This window comes from Mobula birostris, chromosome 1 (genome assembly GCF_030028105.1).
Source record: "Mobula birostris isolate sMobBir1 chromosome 1, sMobBir1.hap1, whole genome shotgun sequence".
In the NCBI taxonomy this organism is placed as follows: domain Eukaryota; kingdom Metazoa; phylum Chordata; class Chondrichthyes; order Myliobatiformes; family Myliobatidae; genus Mobula; species Mobula birostris.
Window position 1 is genome coordinate 220,884,532 of NC_092370.1, and position 24,316 is coordinate 220,908,847.

The following is a 24,316-nucleotide window of genomic DNA, read 5'->3' on the forward strand; positions in this document are numbered from 1 at the left end:
CTGATTGCGACCAACACTAATCCCTCAGATGTCATCAGTACAGGCAGAATCTGGTCATTTCTCTCACTGCTTCTTTGGGTAGTTTTCTGCACCCCAACTGGTTGTGTCACTGTGACACACACTGCAGAGTGTGGCCACAACTTGAAGAGCTGAGTGGTATTGGAACTCCGAGGGTTAAATTGCAAGAAGATTACACAAACCAGCATCGTAATCCTTGGAATCCGAAAGCTGATGTGATTTATACATTCAAGATATTATGAGGAGCTAATAGGGTGGTTATTTCTGCTAGCTGAGAATCCAGGGCAAGGGGGCGGTCCGAGCTTTCATGACAAGACAGGAAACTGTGAGCAAACACGCATGAGGAGCAGAGACTGAGTGTTTCAGCACTGACTGTGGTGTGTGTAACAGGGACTGTGACCCACTACTAACTTGGGGGGGGTTGTGAGTGCCATACATGTGTAACATGGACTGCATGTGTGCAACAGGGACCACATGCATGTAACATAGATCACATCCAAGCATTCACCACTTACGTAACAGGGACTGGGTCCCAGCACTGACCGTGTTTCTAAGAGACCACGTGTGTAACAGGAACTGTGTGCGCAACAAGGATTATGCCTCAGCACTGACTGTGTGCATAACACGGATTGTGTGAGCAACAGACACTATGTCCCACCACTAGAACTTCAAGCAACCCTTTTACAACCACAGGAGGTGCCACCTTCCTGGAGGACTGGAAAGCTGTTAGGGTCCAAAGGAGAGCAGGTGTTTAAATGAAGGAATGGCAAACAATGGCAGCAGCAAACCCATTACAACATGAACCAACTTCCCGTTAGCGCAGGGTCCTTTCAACACCAACACTAACCAATCACTTTCCAGTTAACAAACAGTATATCCCCATGCTATGATTTTAGAAAACTGCCTGCATCGTGATATCCTGTAATATGAATCTTTCACAAAAATTGACAGAACTTGCTTCAATGGCATATTATGTTTATTTGTTTTTTCTCTTCACATAAACTCTGTAAAAATCAATTCTTAATCCATACCTCAAGCTTTTCTGGTAGCAATTTGGAATTCAACAGGATGAATATCAGTTAGCCAAAATGTTGTAATGTCCTGAGTTTCTCCATTACATGTCTAGAGGAGGTTCATGAGAATGACCCGGGGAATGAAAGGGTTAATGAATGAGGAGCATTTGATGGCTGTGGGCCTATACTCGCTAGATTGGGTGTTGTGCAATAAGCCTGATTTGATTTGGGAGCCTAAGGTAAAGGAACGCTTAGGAGATAGTGATCATAATATGATCACTGGCATTATACAGACAGTTCAATGATCAGATGTGATCATAATATACCATATCTGGCATACATGTGGAGAGAATAAACTGTGATTAATGTAGGTTGGCTGATGTCCATCATGGTCTCGATGGCTGGAGGGCCTGATGCCCTGCTGTATCTCCCTGAGACACAGTGTCCTCCAAGAGCAGGAGGTTTTTAATGAAACATGGAAGTAATCTCAAAGGCATACAATCCATGAAATAGTTGGAATTACATCCTCCCACCACTGTGGAGAATTCCTTGCATGCATTGTCCAGGCTAAATGTTGTTCAATCTCCCCAAGCCACTTCATAACAACGAGTCACGTTTTCACACAGCTCCATACTTGGAATCAGTGAAAAATAGTTGGGATGCCAAATCCTATTCCTATCTTCCTTTTCCATAAGTTTATCTGGACTATCCTGCTCCTTCTGACTGTACAGAAACACTAAACCTCAGAGGCAGATGAATTAAACATCAGAGGAATTCCATGAGCTCATTCCCAAGTCGTTTCCAAGTGAAGGTTAAGGTCCTCATAATTATTGCATGACACTTGTTGAATGCCACTAACTTCTGAGTTCATGCTCTGTGCAGTGGATGCTATAAAAACCATTCCCACTGTGGCTTTCTGCCATCCAATGTTCCGGAGCGTCACCTGTAGTTAGTCTCTGTCCTAATACTCTGACCCATTGTCCTTCTCCTTTACAGCTGCAAACCACCTCAGGATGACCGGGGCCTTTTTGCTCACCTTTACTGTGACTCATATCCCCTGGGAAAGGACAGTTCTTAGCCTGGGTTGCATTCCATCTCTACCAGATCAAATCCATTTATCTCTATTTACACTATTAATTCATCTGTCTTGTTCTGAACACTTTGTGCTTCAGATGGTGCACCTCCAGTTTTAACTCATTACTTACTTTCCCTGATGGCAGTCTAGTTCTGGTTTAAGTCTCTGTCTCTTCCTTGCCATTCTGGTTGTTTCCCTCCACAGATGCTGCCTGACCCACTGACTTCCCCCAGTGCTCTGTGTGTTGGTTTGAACTGGCTGAAGCTTTGATGAGCTGGTGGGGTGCAAAGTTCACACCTCCAGCTGATCTCCACACTAGGACAATGGAAGATTATGGTCATTATTGTTTTCACTCTTACTTTCCTCAGTGACTTCACACACAGCTGATCCAGGTCGAGTGATTTTTATACTTCACAGTTGAGTGTTCTGATTATGAATTTTCTTTTTCTTCATTTTTCAGGATCAAATCAGAATCAGGTTTATTATCACTGGCATGTGACGTGAAAGGTGTCAATTTAGCAGCAGCAGTTCAATGCAATACATAATCTAGCAGAGAGAATGAAAAAAATAATAAATAAAATAAAACAATAATAAACAAGTAAATCAATTACATTATGTTGAATTTTTTTTTAAATGTGCAAGAACAGAAATACTGTACATAAAAAAAAAAGAGAAGTAGTGTCCAAAGCTTCAATGTCCAGTTAGGAATCGGATGGCAGAGGGGAAGAAGCTGTTCCTGAATCGCTGAGTGTGTGCCTTCAGGCTTCTGTACCTCCTACCTGAAAAAAGGGCATGCCCTGGGTGCTGGAGGTCCTTAATAATGGCCGCTGCCTTTCTGAGACACCGCTCCCTGAAGATGTCCTGGGTACTTCGTGTGTTAGTGCCCAAGATGGAGCTGACTAGATTTACAACCTTCTTTCAGTCCTGTGCAGTAGCATCTCCATACCAGACAGTGATGCAGTCTGTCAGAATGCTCTCCACAGTACAACTATAGAAGTTTTTGAGTGTTTTTGTTGACATGCCAAATCTCTTCAAACTCCGAGTAAAGTATAGCCGCTGTCTTGACTTCTTTATAACTACGTTGATATGTTGGGACCAGGTTAGATCCTCAGAGATCTTGACACCCAGGAACTTGAAGCTGCTCATTCTCTCTACTTCTGAACCCTCCATGAGGATTGGTATGTGTTCCTTCATCTTACCTTCCTGAAGTCCACAATCAGCTTTTTCATCTTACTGACGTTGAGTGCCAAGCTGTTACTGCGGTACCATTCCTCTAGTTGGCATATCTCACTCCTGCACGCCCTCTTGTCACCACTTGAGATTCTACCAACAATGGTTGTATTGTCAGCAAATTTATAGATGGTATTTGAGCCATGCCTAGCCACATCAAGGTATCTGTGGCATGGCCCACCCCTCAGTGCCCTCGAGGAGGTGGTGGTAAGCCATACCTGCTGAATCTCTCCTGCTCCCTTGTACATTGCTCCTAATCGTGTTGACATTGTTGATCAGCGGTCATGATTTTTTCCCTTCAGACACCAACTTACCCTCCACCCCAAACTAATGTTCTGGAGTCCTATATCCCAACCTAAATCCGTATCAGTCCCAACTCACTGTGGAATATGTACCTAAGTAGTAAAGGAGGAATTTGCATCTCATATTAATCAATAAAAAGATTTTTCTCTTTGGCTCACTATGGACAATGTTGGCAAGGCTATAGAACATAAAACAATATAGCACAATACAGGCCCTTTAGTTTACCATGACGTAGTTATCTTTTAACCTACTCAAAGATCACTTTAACCCTTTCCTCCCTCATAGCCCTCCAGTTTTCTTTCATCCATGTGCCTACATTTCTTAAATGTCCCCAATGTATCTACCTCTACCACTAACACTGGCAGTACCCACTGCACTCTGTGTAAAAGAACCTACCTTGGACATCTTGCTATACTTTCCTCCAATCACCTTAGAGTTATGTCCCCTCATATTCGCCATTTCCATCCTGGGAAAAAGTCTCTGGCTGTCCACTCGATCTGTGCCTCTTATCATTGCATTTGGAGAGGCCAAGTTTGTAATATTGCATTCAGCTCTGCTCATCGCACTACAGGTTTGAGAGAGGGTGCAGAAGAGGGTCAACAGGATGCTGCCACGATTAGAAAGCATGAGCTATCAGGGAAGGTTGGATGAACTTCGATTGTTTTCTCTGGAGTATCAGAGGCTGAGAGTATAAAATGATGAGAGGCATAGATCGGGGAGATAATCATTTTTGCGGGGTAGAAATACAAGATAATAAAATAAGAGTGCACCTAGCTCTAAGGTGAGGGGGGAAGTTTTTTTTTAAGAAATTTATTTATACACAGCGATATCTGGGTGTTTGGAACATGCTGCTAGGAGAGGAGGTGGAAGCAGATTTGATAGCAATGTTTAAGAACCATTCAGACAAACATATAAAAAGCAGGGAAAGGAGGGATATAGGCCATCCAACCCCATTTAAACCTGATGGGATAAGTTTAAATTGCATCACAGTCTTAGCAGGCACTGGGGCCGAAGGGCCTGTTCCTGTGCTGTACTGTTCTACGTTCTAAGGTCTGATCAATTCCCATAACAGCCTGCTTTCGTGTTCAGTGTCCCGACTAATGAGAGCCAGTGTCCCATTGGCTCTTAACAAAATTATCTATCTGTGCTGCCTTTTGATGTCTCTGTTCATCCAATCTCTATGAATTCAAACTCCAAAACATACTGCCTGTCCGAATTTACAGCATCTCATGTACCCATCATCTCTCAATTTATAAGCCCAGCTATCTAACACTTTGATTAGACCATTTTAAAACACTCATCCATATTTTAAAATCTCCCCATGTCTGACTACTCCTAACCTCTGTAATTAATTCCAGAACAGCAAACTCCAAGATTTCTGCACTCAGCAGGGCCCTGCTTTCTGTGAACAAAGCCCCAAGTCACAGAACCTCCTCTTGCCTTGAAGGATCCTCTTGGAGCCCATTGCTTTAAGGCAACTTTTGACCAGCTCCTCATGTGGCTCAGAGCTCCCTTTGTCGATATGAATTAAACTGTTGTCATTTTAACAGTTTGCCAACATTCACTTCACCTTCAATCAGAAGCTGTGACTGGATCTGCCCTGTTACTCAGTAAATCCCTCTCCGATAACAACCCCCTGCATTGTCTCCAATGTTGTGCCATCCTCTCTGAACCCAGGGTGGAATGTGCCCTTTAACAGCCCACTTAATTTTATCTGTAAACTTCAAAGATGGAGCTCCTGGTTGTCAGGAATTTTAATTTCCTTTTCCATTCCCATACATTGGCCTCCTTCACTGTCAGGGTGAAATGAAACACAAACTAGAGCAGGCTTTCCCAACCTGGGGTCTAAGGACCCCCTGCTTAATGGCATAAAAAAGGGTGGGAACCCCTGAACTAGAGGAACAGAGGCCTGCAGGCAGCCTGTCCTGGGGTTGGAGGCCAGCCTGTATGTGGGAAAGGGGCTTATTTTGCTGCTGCTAAATGTGGTGGGCATGTTCCGTTGGCACCAGAATGTGTGGCGACATTTGCGGGCTGCATTAAGCACATTCTCTGGTGTGTTGGTTGTTTACACAAATGATACCTTTCACTACGTTTCATCGTGTGTGTTAAATAAACTTATATCTGAATGTTCCCACTGGGTGGTCTACAACTGAACAGCATGAACATTGAATTCTCTAATTTCAAGTAATCTACTCCCCTTTTCTCTGTCCTCCTGATCTACCCGGTTTTTCTCACTCACACACACTGCTTCCTAACCTATCGCTCAGTTCCCCACCCCAACTTGCTCCATCTGCCTTTCAAACACACACACCCCTTCCTCTTCTTACTGCCCTTTTCACCTCCCACCTCTGGTGCCATTTTCCATCTTTCACTCCCACCATCTGCAGCCCTTTGTCACGGCCATTCATCACCTCCCAGCCTCTGTCGCTACCTCCACCTCCATCTGCTAATCAACCCCTCCTCATCCAGGCTCAATCTATCACCTGCCGGTTCCTGCCCCACCACTCCCCTCTCTATTCTCAGTCCCAATGAAGTATCTCAGCCCAAACCAGCGACTGTCCATTTCCCTCCACAGATGCTGCCTGGCCTGCTTTTTGCACCAGAATGTACAGTCTCTTGTGTCTGCTGTACACACATCTCAGTCCATTTTATCCCTATACCCTGCAGACACCAGCCTCTCTGGCCCTTTGTCCCTGGCAACCTGGCAGTTCTTTGACAGTCTGACCAATTTCTCAGTGTTTTGCATGTTTCAACTGCTCTAGAACCGCACGCTGGGTTTTGTAAAGCTGGTTTAATAAGACCCACCCCCTCTCTGGGAACACCAAGGCTTACTTGCAGTCAATCCTGACTTTTCCAGCAGACTGCAAGGTCTGTCCATAGTTAGCCTGAGAGAGATGATTTGTGTCCTCAACAACACACTGACACCGTTACAGAACAATTCAACAATGCCTCCCTAATGATGGAAATATGTTTTATTTGGAGGTAGGGTCAATGGGGCCTTGAGATTCCCTGCCTTTAGCCGGACACTTGGCCTAATTTGGCATCGTGAGCCCTGCAACATATCTGACATTCTTCTGGAGCCATTGAATGCAGTCAACTCACCAGAGACCAGCTCTTCAGCAAGTTACACTTATTTGGTTATTTAAAGCAACAACATATCCATTTTTACCCTGTACATGTTGCAAGACAGAGAAATAAGAACATGACTGTTCCTGATAAGGTGTCTGATCGATTCGTCAGTATACAGATCAGTCTCTCCGGAGGGTGTGACAGGAGTATGCACACTGGGGTGAGGAGGCGTTAGGGCTAAGTCCATACTGTGGAGCGAGGAGGGAACAGAAGAGGGTTCACAAAGTAGGAACCCGGAGGTGGAACCAGAGTCTGAAAGACAGTCTGTACGTTGTGGGGAGAGGGACTTGCCCCCTAGTGAGGGCAACACCCTGAAGGGGAGGGACCCATCTCCCACTGCATTCTGTAGTATTATTGACCATCACCCTGTTGACTGTTTATGGAAAGGCAGGGGTGATGGGGAAGTACCTGCACATCCACACACTCACCTCCGCGCCTACGGTGTCCTGGGGCTGCCGCGCTCGACGGCCAGTCTTTGCAACCTACAGGAAGAGAAAGATGGGTCAGTCCAAGTTCTGCAATAAATGTGCACGAGTCCCACATCAGACACCTCGCACACTCAACTCTTGGCAGCTGCAACACAGTTTTCCTAATGACCCTTCTTCTCTGCAACACTTCCAACGTAAATGACACATGTTACAGCACCACCACCTGCCCAGGACCCAACCATTGCCTTCCCTCTCCACCCCCCAAATAGCAAATAAGAGAACGTGTCACTTGATGATGCATGGGGTACAGGGGTAAAATGTAAGTTTAAATTCAGATCTGAATTACTCGTGCAGGACAGACAGTAGTGGTAACTGGAGGTCCATGACTAGCGATGTTCTGCAGAGACTGGTGGACTAACAGAAGAGATTCTGCAGGTGCTGGACATCTTCAGTAACACATACAAAGTGCTCGAGGAGCTCAGCAGGTCAGACAGTATCTACGGAGGGGAATAAACTGCTGACATTTGGGGATAAGTTACTTCATCAGGACTGAAAAGGAAGGGGGCAAAAGCCAAAATAAGGTGGATGGTAGGGGAGGAGTACAAGCTGGCAGGTGATAGACGAGACCAGGTGAGGGGGGAGGGAGGTGGGAGGTAAAGCAAGAAGTTGGGAGATGATAGGTGTAAGATATAAAGGGCTGAAGAAAAAGAAATCTGACATTAGAGGGCAGTGGACCTTGGAAGAAAGGGCAAGAAGCAGGGAACTGGAGGGAGATATTGGGCAAGGGAGGAGAGAAGGGGTGAGAGGGGAGCCAGAATGGGAATGGTAAAAGAGAGGAGGGGGATGGGGGGGGGAAATTACCATAAATTGGAGAAATTGATGTTCATGCCATCAGGTTGGAAGCTACACAGACAGAATATGAGTTGTTGCTACTCAAACCTGAAAGTGGCCTCATCATGGCAATGGAGCAGGCCATGGCCAGGCATGGCAGAATGTGTACGGGAAGTCAAACTGAAATAGGTGGATTAGCTAGTTTGTGGATAAAACCAATATTGGTGGAGTTGTGACCAGTGTAAAGGACTATCAAAGAATACAACAGGGTAGAGATCGGTTACAGATATATACATTTAGATTTATTAATCATATGTGCATTGAAACATACAGTGAATTGCAAATTAGACTGACAGCGCATGAATTGATATCTTGCAGCCCAACCAGTCCATGCTGACCACAGTGCTCACCCAACTAGTTCCAATTTCCTGTGTTTGGCCCATATCACCCCCCCCCCCACAAAATTCTCCCCTCCATATACCTGTTCAAGTGCTTCTTAAATGAAACTATTGTACCTGCCTCCATGAGCTTCCTCATTCCATATACACCACCCTCGGTGTAATAACGTTATCCCTGAGTTCCATACTAAGTCTTTACCCTCTTACTCTAAACCTATGCCCCCAAGTTAAGGACCCTCTACCCCAGGAAAAAGACTTGCTGTTCACCTTATCTACGCCTCTCATAATTTTAAACATTTCTATCAGGTTGCCCAGTATTCTCCTACTTTCTGAGGAATAGGACTTACCTTGGCTAGCCTCTTCTTCTATCTCAGGCCTTCTAGTCCTGACAACATTCTTGTAAAACTTTTCAACACTCTTTCCTGTTTAACAATGTTTTTCCGACAACACGGTGACCAAAGCTATACACAGTACTCCAAGTGCAGTCTCACCAATGACTTGTACAACTAAAACATAATGTCCCAATTCCTATATTCAATGCTCTTAACTGCTGAAAGCCTTTTTCCACCACCTGTTCTTTGTTCTATCTGTGAAGAACAGAGAATGAGAAAAAAAAATTCTTCGCCCAGAGGCTGAATCTTCAGAATTCTCTACAGGCAAGGCTATGGAAGCCAATGATAAAAATATTTAAGACAGACCGCCAGAAGAAGCAGGATCTCCCAGTGGCCACCCATTTTAATTCCACTTCCCATTCCAATTCCAATGTCTACTGTCTCCTCCTCTACTGTCACGACGAGGCCATACTCAGGTTGGAGGAACAACACCTTATATTCTGTCTGGGTAGCCTCCAACCTGATGGCATCAACATCGATTTCCCAAACTTCCCGTAACGCCCACCCTCCCCCTCACCATACCCCATCCCCTTTTCCCTCTCTCACCTTGCCTCATTGCCTGTCCATCTTCTCCCTCTGATGCTCCTCCCCGCTTTTATTTCTTCTATGGCCTTTTGTCCTCTCTGATTAGACTCCCCCTTCTCCAGCTCTGTACCCCTTTCAGCAATCAATTTCCCAGCTCTTTACTTCATCCCTCCCCCATCACCTCGTGTTTGTCTCTCCCCTCTCCCCACCTTTTAAATCTACTCCTCAGCTTTTTTCTTTCCTCCAGTTCTGCTGAAGGGTCTCAGCCCAAAACGTCAACTGTACTTTTTTCCATAGGTGCTGCCTGACCTGCTGAGTTCCTCTAGCATTTTGTGTGTGTTGCCAAGACAGACATTGATAGATGGACATTACAGGAATTGGGATTAGAGTTAGTGTAGTAAAGTGGTACAAAGGTAGATCAGACAACTTTAGGATGGCACATTGGCAGAGTGGGTAGAGCTGCTGCCTCACTCACAGCCTCACGGACTGGGTTCAATCCCAACCACTGGCACTACCTGCATGGTGCCTGAACCAAGAGTATTTCCCCTGGGTGCTCTGGTTCCCTCCACATCCCAACAATGTGCATGGTCAGGAGATTGACTGGACACTGTGAAATGTTCCCAGTGTGTGGGGGATGGGAGGAAGTGGTACTGATGTTATTTCTCTGAGAGCTGGCATAGTTCAGATAGGGTTCTCCATCTGTAGCAAGAAACTGCACCACCCCGTAATCTCACCTCAACATTCAGCCACACCTCAAACCCCTCAACAATCCTCCCACACCCCTCCAATACCCCTTCGCCCCCTCGTTCCCAATGCCCCTCCTCGATCCCTCGTTCCAACACCCCACTCTCCTTGGCCCAAATCACCCCTTGCCCCTCCGTTCCAGCGCCGTCCCTACCCCTCCGCTCCAGAGCCTTCCTCTCGTCCCCTCCGCCCCAGCGCCCTCCCCACGCCCCCTCCGCTCCAACCCACGCCCGCTTCGGCCTCCCCCCACCGCTCTCCAACCCACATCCACCCCTCTACCCCAATCACCTTCTCCTCATCCCTCCCTGGACACTCACTCCCGGACCCTGCCTGGGACTCTCCATCCTTCCTCACTCCCCCCGAGAAATCCATCCTCGATCCCTCTCCCACCTACACACTCACCCTCACCCAACCCTGGTCCCTCCGTGTTTGGGATTCACCCCCCCCCCCACACCCCCGTCCTCCATGCTGCAGCAACCCACACTCCCACCCAGCCACCAGAGTGAAGACTGCAGTCGGGGTCGGGTCTCCGTTGAGGCGCCAGCCTCGGGTAGTTCCTCACCCGTTGGGTCTCCGTATCCAACACATCCTCCATCGCAGGCCCGGTCCCGCCGCGCACGCGCAGTAGTCTCCAGGCAACAGCGTCCTAGGCAACCGCTTCCGGTGTGAGCGCTTGCCCTTCTATCGCTCCATTCCTCGCTCTTCCTTTCCTCCTTCTCTCCCCATGCCTCCTCCTTTCACTCCAACATCTACTCCTCACCCTCAGTCATCCTCACAAAACCCACCCCCTACGCTCCCGGCCCGTATCTCCCTCACTCCTCCGACATCACCCTGCAGTGGTACAGGAAGCTCAGCAATATATGCAAGGCAAGTATTATGGCTTCTTACATATCTACAAAGTTTCAGGTGACTATTAAGAAAAGATTATCGGACAAGGTTATCAGCATTCACGTCTGAGATGGTTGCTATTATCAACGGGTCGAAGAAGTACGGACTGATTATTACCTCGATGCTCTGATTCGTTCTCAGTTTTGACATCTATTAAAACAGGTACTTCAAGTTGTAGACCAAATATTCTTCTTGAGGTTGGACAACATCTGCTGAGGCTGCAGGGTGTCGGCCTGTGTATATATTTCTTCCCTGCCATTGGGGCTGAAGGAAAAGAGGTGGCAGACATTCTAGCCAAGCAATCACTTAAAATTAAGGACGTAAATGTAGTGGTGCCTTTGCATAAAGGGGAGGTGAAAGCCATAATTAAAAAGTCTATGCAATCACTGTGACAACAATGTTGAGATAAGGAAAAGAAAGGATGGTATTTATATAAAATTTAGAAGATGGTGGGAACTCAACTGAGAGATGGGTATAAAAGGAAGGAAGAAATTATACTTACCATATAACCATCTAACAATTACAGCACAGAAACAGGCCATCTCGGCCCTTCTAGTCCGTGCCGAACTCTTACTCTCACCTAGTCCCACCCACCTGCACTCAGCCCATAACCCTCCATTCCTTTCCTGTCCATATACCTATCCAACTTAACTTTAAACGACATCATCGAACCTGCCTCAACCACTTCTTCTGGAAGCTCGTTCCACACAGCTACCACTGTCTGAGTAAAGAAGTTCCCTTCATGTTACCCCTAAACTTTTGCCCTTTAACTCTCAACTCATGTCCTCTTGTTTGAATCCCCCCCACTCTCAATGGAAAAATCCTATCCACATCAACTCTGTCTATGCCCCTCATAATTTTAAATACCTCTATCAAGTCCCCCGTCAACCTTCTACGCTCCAAAGAATAAAGACCCAACTTGTTCAACCTTTCTCTGTAACTTAGGAGATGAAACCCAGGCAACATTCTAGTAAACCTCCTCTGTACGCTCTCAATTTTATTGACATCTTTCCTATAATTCGGTGACCAGAACTGTACACAATTCTCCAAATTTGGCCTTACCAATGCCTTATACAATTTCAACACTACATCCCAACTCCTATACTCAATGCTCTGATTTATAACGGCCAGCATACCTAAAGCTTTCTTCAACACCCTATCCACATGAAATTCCACCTTCAGGGAACTATGCACCATTATTCCTAGATCCCTCTGTTCTACAGAATTCTTCAATGCCCTACCATTTACCATGTATGTCCTATTTTGATTAGTCCTACCAAAATGTAGCACCTCACATTTATCAGCATTAAACTCCATCTGCCATCTTTCAGCCCACTTTTCTAACTGGCATAAATCTCTCTGCAAGCTTTGAAAACCTACCTCATCACCCACAACGCCACCTATCTTAGTATGATCTGCATACTTACTAATCCAATTTACCACCCCATCATCGAGATCATTAATATATATGACAAACAACATTGGACCCAGTACAGATCCCTGAGGCACACCGCTACACACTGTCCTCCAATCTGACACACAGTTATCCACCACTACTCTCTGGCATCTCCCATCTAGCCACTGCTGAATCCATTTTACTACTTCAATATTAATGCCTAACGATTGAACCTTCCTAACTAACCTTCCGTGTGGAACCTTGTCAAAGGCCTTACTGAAGTCCATATAGACAACATCCACTGCTTTACCCTTGTCAACTTTCTTGGTAACCTCATCAACAAATTCAATAAGATTTGTCAAACATGACCTTCCACGCACAAATCCATGTTGACTGTTCCTAATCAGACCCTGTCTATCCAGGTAATTATATATACCATCTCGAAGAATACTTTCCATCAATTTACCCACCACTGATGTCAAACTCACAGGCCGATAATTGCCAGGTTTACTCTTTTTAAACATGGAACCACATGAGCAATACGCCAATCCTCCGGCACCATCCCCGTTTCTAATGACATTTGAAATATTTCTGTCAGAGCCCTTTCTATTTCCACACTAACTTCCCTCAAGGTCCTAGGGAATACCTTGTCCGGACCCGGAGATTGATCCACTTTTATATTCCTTAAAAGTGCCAGTACTTCCTCTTCTTTAATTGTCATACTTTCCATAACTACCCTTCTTGTTTCCTTTACCTTACACAATTCAATATCCTTCTCCTTAGTGAATACCGAAGAAAAGAAATTGTTCAAAATCTCCCCCATCTCTTTTGGCTCCGCACATACATATTTATGTATTGGACATCACAAACAAGAGAAAATCTGCAGATGCTGGAACTCAAAGTAATACATACAAAATGCTGGAGGAGCACATGGTTGAAGAATCAGAGAGCAGCAGTGAGAGAGGATTTCACTGAACTACTGTCGAAGGGAAGATTTGAACTTCTTCAGGGTAGGCATCCCTGGAAGAGACTTTGCAGTGTAGTAGTCAAATTACAAACAAGAGAAAATTTTGACCTTGGGTGCCCTCTGACTCTTCAACCATGTGCCCATTCAGACCCATTAACCTGGTAATTGTCCCCCCCCCAACCTTCTCCTTCACCATTCCCCATTCCCATTTCCCTCTCTTTCCTTATCTTCTTACCTGCCAAATCTTGCTCTGGAGCTCCTCCCTCTTCTCTTTCTTCCATGGTCTTCTGTCCTCTCCACTTCTCCAGCCCTGTATCAACTTCCCAGCTCTTTACTTCATCCCTCCCCTGTCCTGATTTCACCTATCACCCTCTACCTTGTACTTCTTTCTCTCCTCCCCGCACCTTCTTACTCTGAGTTCCAATGTCTCTTTTTCCAGTCCTGATGACGGGTCTCTGCTCAAACCATCGACTGTTTACTCTTTTCCATAGACCTGCTGAGTTCCTCTAACATTTTGTGAGACTTACATATTGGACATACAAGATTGAATAATTCCTTGTTCAGAATTAATAAGCTTGATATGGGCATTTGTAACGAGTGCACTTATAAAGAAATGGTTCAGTATATATTGTTTGAGTGCATTTCGTATGAGGTGCAAAGGAATCATTTAATTGCTAAACTGAGGTCTTTAGGACACACACAGTTTAACATGGAAAGTTTATTCGGATTTTACTGCCATTGCAATGACTGGAGGTATGTATCTTAAACATGTGAAACCCGCAATAAAGATCTGGCTGGAGGGTGCTGACTCTGCTCTTCAGCACCAATTCCAGCACACAGACTGGAGCGCGTTTGCTGCCCATGCCACCACAGACTCTCAGATTAACACTGATTTATATACCAACTCTGTCCTTGAGTACATCAACAAGTGTATAGATAGAGTGACATCACTAAAACAAATAAAAGTTTTCCCCAATCAGAAACCATGGATGAACAGAGAAGTTCGCCTCCTGCTCAAAGCCAAAGATTCAGCCTTCAGGTCTGGAGACCGGGAGGCTTACAGCTCTGCCAGGGCCAACCTGAGGAGGGGAATCTCTCAGGCTAAACACATATACAAACAGAGAATCAAGGAGCATTTCAATTCCTCAGACCCCCAGCACATGTGGCATGGCATACAGGTCATTACTGACTTCAAACCACCTAGTACTGTGCCCCCTTCCAGCTCTGCTTCCCTCCCTGATGAGCTCAATTAGTTCTATGCTCACTTTGGCCGAGAGAACAAGGAAGCCACCCTCAAAGCGGATCTCCCACCTGCTGAACTGCCTCTCTCACTTTCCACCTCCGATGTTTATGCCACTCTGAGCAGGGTGAATGTATGGAAGGCAGCTGGTCCTGATGGAATACCTGGCCGTGTGCTCAGAGTCTGTGCAGGGCAGTTGGCCAGGGTCTTCACGGACATTTTCAATCTGTCCCTGGCCCAGGCAGTTGTCCCCACAAGCTTCAAGATCGCCACCATCGTGCCAGTGCCAAAGCATTCCACTGCCACGGGCCTGAGTGACTTCCGTCCAGTTGCACTCACCCCCATCATTGCAAAGTGCTTTGACAGACTGGTCCTATCACATCTGAAATCCTGTCTGCCCACTACCCTGGACCCCCATCAATTTGCCCATTGCACCAACAGGTCAACAGAGGACACCATCTCCACAGCACTTCACTCTGCCTTGACCCACCTGGACAGCCCCAACTCTTACATCAGAATGCGGTTCATTGACTTTATTTCCGCATTCAGTACTGTGATCCCCTCCAAGCTGATCACCAAACTTCGCCAGCTTGGTATCAGCTGATCCCTCTGCAATTGGACCTTGGACTTTCTGACTAACAGACCTCAATCAGTTAAGTTAGACAACCTCTCCTCCTCCACTCTCACCCTGAACACTGGCGTGCCTCAAGGCTGTGTGCTGAGCCCCCTTCTGTACTCCCTTTTCACCTATGACTGCATTCCTGTTCATGGTTCTAACTTCATAATCAAGTTTTCAGACGACACTACGGTGGTTGGCCTGATCAGAGGGGATGACGAGACGGCCTGTAGGGATGAGGTCCAGCACCTGGCCATGTGGTGTGCCGACAACAACCTGGCCCTTAACACCCAGAAGACCAAGGAGATCATTGTGGACTTTAGGCATGCTGGGAGCCACACTCACATCCCCACCTACATCAACGGAGCTGTAGTGGAGCGTGTATCAAGCTTCAAATTCCTCGGTGTCCACATTTCTGAGGATCTCACCTAGTCCCTGAACTCCTCCATCCTGATCAAAAAGGTGCAACTGCGCCCTTATTTCCTGCAGAGCATCAAGAAAGCTCACCTCTGTCCCAGGATACTGACGGACTTTTACTGCTGTATCATTGAGAGCATACTCACCAACTGCATCTCAGTGTGGTATGGTGATTGTCCCGTATCAGACCGCAAAGCACTCCAGCGGTTGGTGAAAACTGCCCAGCGGATTATCAGCACCCAGTTCCCACCATTGAGAACATCTACCATAAATGCTGCCTGGGCAGGGTGAAAAGCATTATCAAGAATGCATCTCACCCTAACCATGGACTTTTTACTCTCCTCCCATCCGGTAGGTGCTACAGGAGCCTCCGCTCCCGCACCAGCAGGCACAGGAAGAGCTTCTTCCCTTAGGCTGTGACCCCGTTGAACCTCTCATCACAGCGCTAAGCAGTATTGCACCCATATTGTACTGTCTCAGTACTTTTATATTTGTGTGCTGTAGCACTTACTTTTTATTGCAGTTATTTTGTAAATAATACTGTTCTTTGCATTCCTGGTCAGATGCTAACTGCATTTCATTGGCTTTGTATCTGTACTCGGCACAATGACAATAAAAGTTTAATCTAATCTAATCTAATCTGACCTGAAAAGCATTAGACTTTTAGATATTGTTTCAGATTTGTTTCGGGGGGAATTTAGTGGGTATACTTCCTGTCTCTTTGCTCCACACTCCAGCTCAGTAAGTGTCAGTAATGCACCTTATGTTGGTCTGACAGTCGCCATTAAATTTACAAGAAAAAGAAGAAAACATCACTTTCCTCCACCACTCCTCCGAGGTAGCTTCCTCTCACTACCACCCATACTTCCTCCAACATCCCTCCCTCCCATAACTCACTCACCACTTCTCCACCCCTTCACCCACCCGCAACACCTCTCCTGTCCCATATCTCCTTCACCACTCCTGCAACAGCTCCTCTGAATCACCCCTCCAACACCCTCCCTCACCCTTCCCCAGTACACTTCTGATCTTCCTCTTCTTCACGCTTTCCCTTTACCCCTCCATCACCTACACAACTCTCTCACCACCCACCCTCCATCCTCACTTCCCTCCTCCCTCACCCTTAACACAGTTCAAACCTCCCCTTGCTTCTTCCCTCTTACCTCATCCTCTGTCCTTTGTATTTTATCCATCCCTCAAGTTCTTCACCCAACACCTCCCTCACTAACCTACTCATCCTCCAACATGCTTCTGTCCTTCCTCAACACACTTTTAACCTCAATTAGCCTCCCTCACCCCATTGCCTCTCACCCACAGAGAGGGCCTGTGAGCTCCTAGTTCATTCTCAGTACGACCACACACCTTGGAGTGGTGAACTCTGTGGGGGTAAGAATCACGGCTCCCAGTAAGTGCGCAGCAAGATTCCACAGAAAGAGGCAGCAGTTTCGAGGGTTGCACTGAGTGAGGGGCAGTACTGAGCGAGGCTCACGCTGTGGGAGGGGTGGCACCAAGTGAGGGTCATAATGGGGGTGCAGTACTGAGGGAGGGTCACATTGGGAGGGCGGTTTTGAGGGAGCAGTGTATGTCTTTCTCTGTTTCAGAATCAGAATTAGATTTATTATCTGACATGTTGTAAGATGTGTTGTTTTGCTGCAGCAGTACAGTGCAATATATAAAAATTATTATAAGTTATAATAAGAAATATACCAAAAAATTTAGTGCAAAATAAGAGAGATCAAAAAGCGACATAATGTTCACCAGAAATCTGATGGCAGGGGAGAAGAAGCTAGTCCTAAAACATTGGGAGTGGGTCTTCAGGCTCCTGTACCTCCTCCCTGATGGTAGTAATGAGAAGAGGACATGTCTTGGATGGTAAGGGTCCTTAATGATGGATGCTGCTTTCTTGAGACACCACATATTGAAGATTGCCTCAGTAGTGGGAGGCTAGTGCCCATGATGGAGCTGGTTGAATCTACAACCCTCTGCATTGTTTAGCTCTGGTGTCTCCATACCGGACCCTGATGCAACCAGTCAGAATGATCTCACAATATATCTAGAGAAATCTGCTTAAGTCTTTGGTGACCTACTCAAACTCCTAATGAAGTATAGTCGCTGGTGTGCCTTCTTTGTAATTGCATTAGTATCAGACCAGGATAGATATTCAGAGATGTTGGCACCCAGGAACTTGTAGATGCTCACTCTTTCCACTGCTGACCCCTCAATGAGGATAGTGTGTGTTCCCTCAACTTCCCCTTCCTGAAGTTCACAATCAATTCTTTGGTCTTACTGATGTTGAGCGTGAGGTTTTTGCAACACCACTCAACCAGCTGCTCTATCTCACTTCTTTACACCTTCTCATCACGATTGTGAGGAGATCCTGGAGTGCTCCTATTAACTGTGCTTTTGAAGAGAGAGAGAGAAAGAGTTATTTACTACCGATATGTTGCTTTTGAAGAGAGAGAGAGAGAGACGAAGATTAATAGTTGGACTGTCACTTTAAGGCATTGGAAGTAACTTTGGATTTTTACTGAGTTTGGAGTTGGAGACAGCACCACGCAGCTCGAAAGTTGCTATGGTGACCAAAGGCAGGTTGTTGATATTATTTTCAAGGACAGTTCGCTTGCTTGTGCATTTCTTCACAGGCAAAGGAAGGAGAGGCTCTTTGAATGACAGGTGATGCTCAGCACAGAGAAATAAATAGGAGGTCAGATGATACAGACCTCAGACACATCATCTGGACACTGAATGAGCATTGTTGTGCCTGCAGAGAAAGTAGGTTTTGGAGGATTGATCAGGCGGATCGATCTAAATTGCTATTCCAACGGTGAAGAAGGGGTTGACTGGTGGGGAGTTATCTATGTGTCCACCTTTGCCGGGGTGATAGCTCCACCACAGGAAAACTGGTCCCCCTGGTTAAAGTCACAGTCGGTGACTTATAAAGGATTTCGGAGGATGATGAGAAGATCGACGGCATCAGCTCACCTGAAGACTCGACTCACTCTATCTCTCTCTCCTTCTCCATCACTACTCAACTAATTACCACCAACTGAACTGAACTGAACTTTACTCAACATTGTAAGACTGTATCTTTTTACCCCTAGACTTAAAGAAGCTTGGTTTTCATACATATATTTCCACACTTACTGATTTACGTACTTATATATATAATCATTGCTAACCTGTGTGATTTATTTACTTTTATATTACTGTATTACGTAGTTACTAATAAATATTATTAGTTTATAGTAGTACTGGACTCCAAAGTGTTTTCTATTTCTGCTGGTTCTTTATTCCCGTCACGGGGTATGTGACACAATCTGCAATTCAACAACAATTGTGTTATTGGCAAACTTTCTGAAGACATAGCTTAACCATTATTGGTCAACTGGTAAGCTGTTGGTCGACTAGTTAGCCATTGATCGACTGGTGAACCATTGAATGATAGGTTAGCCATTGGTTGACTAGTTTGGAATTGAATGATAGGTTAGCCATTAGGATAATTATGGTGGTTGAGCAGCTAGTTAGCCATTAGTCAATTGGTTATCCATTCTAACTGGAGCACGCTGAAGTAAAGTGGGAATAATAAGAAGTTATGTGAATATCGGGATTGGTGATGATAAATTCCCGGGATCTGATGCTTCCTTGTCTCTTATGGTAATGGCTGTCTCCATCCCTTTCCTCTTGACCATCACTGGGAAGTTTCTGATGTCTTCTGCCATGCTATACAACATTTCTTCCTGGTTTTCAGTCCCTATTCTCATCCAGGAAGACAGCAACATTTCATTCATGGAATTAGTGAACATAAATCCATTAGTTTTAAGATAGGTCAGTCCACAGGATAGGATTCTAAAACGGAGCAGGGCTAATTTTGTCACAATTAGACAGGATCTAGCAGAGGTCGATGGGGTGATCTTATATGAAGGCAAAGGATTGAATGGGTAGTGGAAGCTATCACAGATATGATATCAAGAGTCCTGGAGTAGCATGTTTCTGTGAGGGTGAAGGGTAAATCTGGCAAGTTTAGGGAACCCCAGCTGATGTGAGATATTGGGTTTCTGCTCAGGTAAAAGAAGTCAGGATGGAGTAAATCCTTTGATGATCATAAAGGGATTTAAAATATACTTAAGATGGTAATCAGTTGGGCAAAACGAAGGTATGAGATGGATGTAGCTGGTTAAGGAAAACCCCAAGAAGTTCCATAGCTGTATAAAGAGTAAAATGGTGGCGAGGGAGGGAATAACTTGCTTTGAGATTGGCAGGGCTATCCGCGTCTTGAGCGACAGGAGATAGGTGGAATTTTTAATGACTATTTCTCCTCTGTGTCTACTGAGAAGAAAATCGTGTTTGCACAAGAGATAAAGGAAACAAGCTGAGATCATTTGGAGGACATCCATATTATCAGGGAGGAAGTATTTGCATCCTTACAGCACATGAAGGCAGACAAGTCCCCATGCCCTCATAAAGTACATCCTCAGACTTTGTGGGAGGCTAGAGAGGAAAAGATAGCCAAAATGGTAGATGAAGGCAGGGTAGTGGATATTATCCGTCTGGACTTTAGCAAGGTTGTACATGGTTGACAGGTCTGGAATTCAGGGAGAGTTCCTTGGGTGTATTCAAAATTAATTCAGAAATAGGAAGCAGAGAGTGGTGATTGAAGGTTATTTCTCAGAATGGAGGTTGGTGACTTGTGATGTGCCACAGAGGTCGGGTTTGGGACTGTATATATAATCATTATTGCTTATTTAGATAAGTGGGATTTGGATGTGGATGCACAAGGCTTGATTGGTAAATTTGAAGATGACATAAAATAAGGAGGTGTTGTTGATAGTGAAAGAGGTTATGAGGATTACAGGGGAATCTTGATCAGTTAGTGAAATGGGCTGAGGAATGGCAAATGGATTTTAGTACAGATAAGTATGAGTGTTTGGGGCTTATACCATGTATGGTAGAGAACTAGGGAGTATAATGGAACGGAGAGATCTAGGACCACAAATGCATAGTTCATTAAAAGCAACACCACAGGCAGACAGGGTGGAGAAGAAGGCACAACTGGCCTTCATCAGTCAGGGCACTGAGTATAGAAGTCGGGACCTTATGTTGCAGTTGTACAAGCTCTGGTCCAGGTGGGGAGGGATTTCCCATGGCAAGGTCAAGTGTGTGTCGCTGTGATTTGTGTATCTGTAATGTGAGTGTCACTGTGATGTTTTCCTGTTGTGAGTGTGTGTGTGCGTGTCTGTGTAGATGTGATGTATCCCAGTAGTGTATATGTGTGTGTGTGCCACTGTGATGCCTCCTATATGTGTATGTGTAAGTGTGTCTTGTGTACGTGTAGCATCTGTGTAGTGTATTTGTGTGTGGCTGTGCTGTATCCCTGTAGTGTGTGTGCGCGCATTTGTGTTGCCCAGATGTGTGTATTTGTGTTTTTTGCTGTGTTTTCCCTGTAGTGGGTGCGGCTGTGATGCGTGTATCTGTGTAGAATGTGCATTCGTGCGTATTCTGTAACGTGTATTAATGTCTGTTAGTGTATATAAACTTATGCGGGCGTCTCTGCCTGCTTGGGCCTCTGCTGCCGGAACGGCTGCTGTTCTTCCCCAGCTCCTGGCTGCCCTGTTGCTGATGACGCCGTGCCCACGGCCGGGCTCGATGATCCGGCCCTTCCGGAACGTCACCGCGGCGAGTATAAAAGGCTGGAAGTGGGAGGCATCGATCTAGACTGCGGAGGGCGAGAGACAGCGAGTGGGATCGGCCCTTTGTGCGGCGCTGGGTGTCGGAGGAGCTTGGTCCTGGGACAAGCGCAGACGGGAGCCAGCCGACCGTCATCGCTGGCCAGAGCTCGCACCACATCTGGGACGTGGGCGAAATTTGCGAAGTTGCTGGAAAGTTTGCGGAAAGTCTGCGAAATTGCTGGAAAGTTTGTGAAGTTGCTGGAAAGTTTGTGAAAGTAGTGTAAGGCTGTTGGAAAGTTCGCGGAGTTGTGGAAACTCTGTGCGCGGGTGCGCGCCGCGCTCCCGGGACGATCATGTGTGTGCGGAGGCTGCTGCTGCTGTTGACCGCTTTGGACCTGGTGGCCGTGAGCCGACCGCTCTCCACCTGCTCCACGGTGGACACGGAACACGTGAAGAAGAAGCGTGTGGAGGCCATCCGCGGGCAGATCCTGAGCAAGCTGCGGTTCACCAGCCCCCCCGAGGAGCCGGGGCCCGCCGAGGTGCCGCCACAGGTCCTGGCCATGTATAACAGCACCCGGGAGCTGCTGCAAGAGCTGGGCAGGGACCGCGAACAGAGCTGTTTGACTCATAACACCGATTTCGAGTACTATGCCAAGGAGGTGTACAAGTTTGACATGATTCCCGGCCCAACCGTCGACAGTAAGTGAGGGTGGTAAATGCGGGTTCTAAACCCACCACCCCCTCCTCTCCACCTCTGGGTGGGCTGAGGGGGGCGTTCCGACGCCTGGCACCTGGCTGGGCTCTCAGTGCACACCCTCCCACACCTGATCACACAGCAGTGATCTGGGTAGGGAGGGTTTGAGACCGATGCAGGTAACCCCAGCTGGTCACCTCCCACCTCCCTCCCCTCCCCTCTGCCTCTGGGACTGGCCGAAAGGGCGTCACCACACCTGGCTCACGTTGGTACACACCCTGTCACACAACGGTGTCGGGGTAGGGAGGGTTTGAGACTGAGGCTGGGACTCCCAACTGGTCACCTACCCCTCCCTCCTCTCCTTCCCCCCTCCCCATTGCCCGCCGTCAGAGCCGCCAGTGTCTGGTCTGCTGCCAGCAGCAGGTGGGGCGCAAATGGAGGCAGGACAGTCCCAGCATTCCCAGGGATAGTGAAAGGCCTCTATCGAGAGCATAGGCCAGGACTAGGCAGGGGAGGTGGGGACGGGCGCAAGTGTGCCCGGAGGTCAGTATCACCTCTAGTGTTGGGTCTATTGTCGGATAGAGAGGAGCTTGGTATAGACTACACACCGGGTGACGCACCTGTCAGGCACTGAAGTGGATCTGTCCTGATGAGCAGATGTGCAGATCTGTAGCAAGCGGCATATGCTAATATTTGGCAACATCTGGTATAAGTGTACAAAATGTCTACGAATTCACTCCAGGGGTAAAACGCGGTGTGAAGCTCTCTCTACAGTGCCCGTCCACGCACTCAGACACAGAATGATATTTCCTCCGCGCCGTTCCAATACACGCTCAGAGTAAAGTTCCCTCTGCACCGTCCCATCACACACTCCCAGGGGTCAGACACAGGGTGAAGCTTCCTTTGCATCATCTTATTACACACCCTGGGTATAATATACAGTACACTGACTGCACACTTTCCCAGGATAGAGTGAAGACAAAGATTAAACGGTGGCTCTGCCCCTTTTCTGAGTGTGTTGGGCCGTGTGATCTGTATCCCACACTCTGCCTGGGTGAATTAAAGTTTGCTTCACCGTGTGTGGCAGTTGTAGCAGTACTGGAGTTGTGAGTTGTTGGTGACAATCTGTGCAGTCTGTAGTACGAAAAGTTCACAGCTAGTTCCCTGGACAGATTTGACGTCGAACTCGGTACGTGAACAGCCGTTGCATAACCGCGGGCTGGCGGCGACCCCCCCCCCCCCATCCCGGAGCTGGGCTCTCGCCCCTCAGGCTGGCAGCGACCCCCTCCCGGAGCTGGGCTCTCGCCCTGCAGGCTGGTGGCCAGCAGAGGGAGCAGGCTGCTATCCGGAAGGAGGGCAGTATGTCAGCCAGGGATTCTTGTAGCCTCGGGTACGCGGCGGAGGGGCGTGTGCGCCCTAAACCCAGGCAGGGGACATTGGCACTTTGAGCGGACAGTGAGGGGGGCAGCGAGCGGACTCGGGTGAGAGCGAGGTCTCGCAGTGTCATGATCTCTCTGACCTAATGGTAATTGACCAGGATGAACTGACAGTGTTGTCTACGAGGCAGCCGACTTCGCTGCGGTTCTCGGTACCGAGGTGCGTACCCAGTGGTTATGGGGTTACACGGGAGCCCGCCGCGCAGCCGCGTGCTATCGCCATGCGTGATCCCACCCATGTGTGTATCTACACACCGGTGCAACCCTGCAGGTACCAGGACACATCTGAAAATCGCTGGTGGCTGTGCGCACCGCACATACTGTTGGAAGAGCACCGGGTCAGCCTCCCCTAGGGTTGGACTCACCGATCCAAATACCAGCAGCTGCTGCAGAGGGGTTGCGATCCACTTCCCTCCGAGATCCGCTGGCATGAGTTCACTACAGCCGTGTCGGCACCTCCCGAAGACAACGTGCCGCACTTACTTTTGAATCTTTTGAAGTTTTCCAACTTATAGTAACTGTATCTGATCAGCGCAGATAGCAGTCCTACAATCGTATCGCGTGGGAGCAGACTCTTCAGGCCAACTGTTTGTCCAGGGAGCTGGATCCATCTGCCCGCGTCTGGCCCGTAGCCCTGTAATCTCTCATGTCCGTATATTTACCTAAATAGCTTTTAAACATTGCTAGAGTTATGTGACTTTGGAACAGAGATGAGGAGGAATTTCTTTAGCCAGAGGGTGCTGAATCTGTGGAATTCATTGGCACAGATGACTTTAGAGGTCAAGTCACTGGGTGTATTTTAGCGGCGATTGATAGGTTCAGGGCATCAGGGTTATAGGAAAAAGGCAGGAGAATAGGATCAAGGGGGATAGTATATCACCCATGATGGAATGGTAGAGCAGACTTGATG

The 24,316-nt window shown here is 47.0% G+C and overlaps 2 protein-coding genes across 3 annotated transcripts in view; one reads left to right on the forward strand and one right to left on the reverse strand.

Moving 5' to 3' along the window:
• The window catches only part of ift43 (intraflagellar transport 43 homolog (Chlamydomonas)), a 34,304-nt gene extending 23,601 nt beyond the window's left edge, over positions 1-10,703 (reverse strand). Inside the window, exons 1-2 of the mRNA XM_072239165.1 lie at positions 10,649-10,703; positions 7,197-7,250 (exon numbers count right to left, since the gene is read on the reverse strand). Of these exons, the coding sequence (XP_072095266.1) occupies positions 7,197-7,250; positions 10,649-10,681 (87 nt within the window). The 5' untranslated portion in view covers positions 10,682-10,703. The remainder of the gene's footprint in view (positions 1-7,196; positions 7,251-10,648) is intronic.
• A 10,606-nt stretch (positions 10,704-21,309) lies between these two features.
• Positions 21,310-24,316, forward strand: part of tgfb3 (transforming growth factor, beta 3) — a 28,240-nt gene continuing 25,233 nt past the window's right edge. For both annotated transcript variants that reach the window (XM_072271916.1, XM_072271925.1), the window contains exon 1: positions 21,310-21,975. In XM_072271916.1, coding sequence (XP_072128017.1) covers positions 21,630-21,975 — 346 coding nt within the window. In that variant the 5' untranslated portion in view covers positions 21,310-21,629. The remainder of the gene's footprint in view (positions 21,976-24,316) is intronic.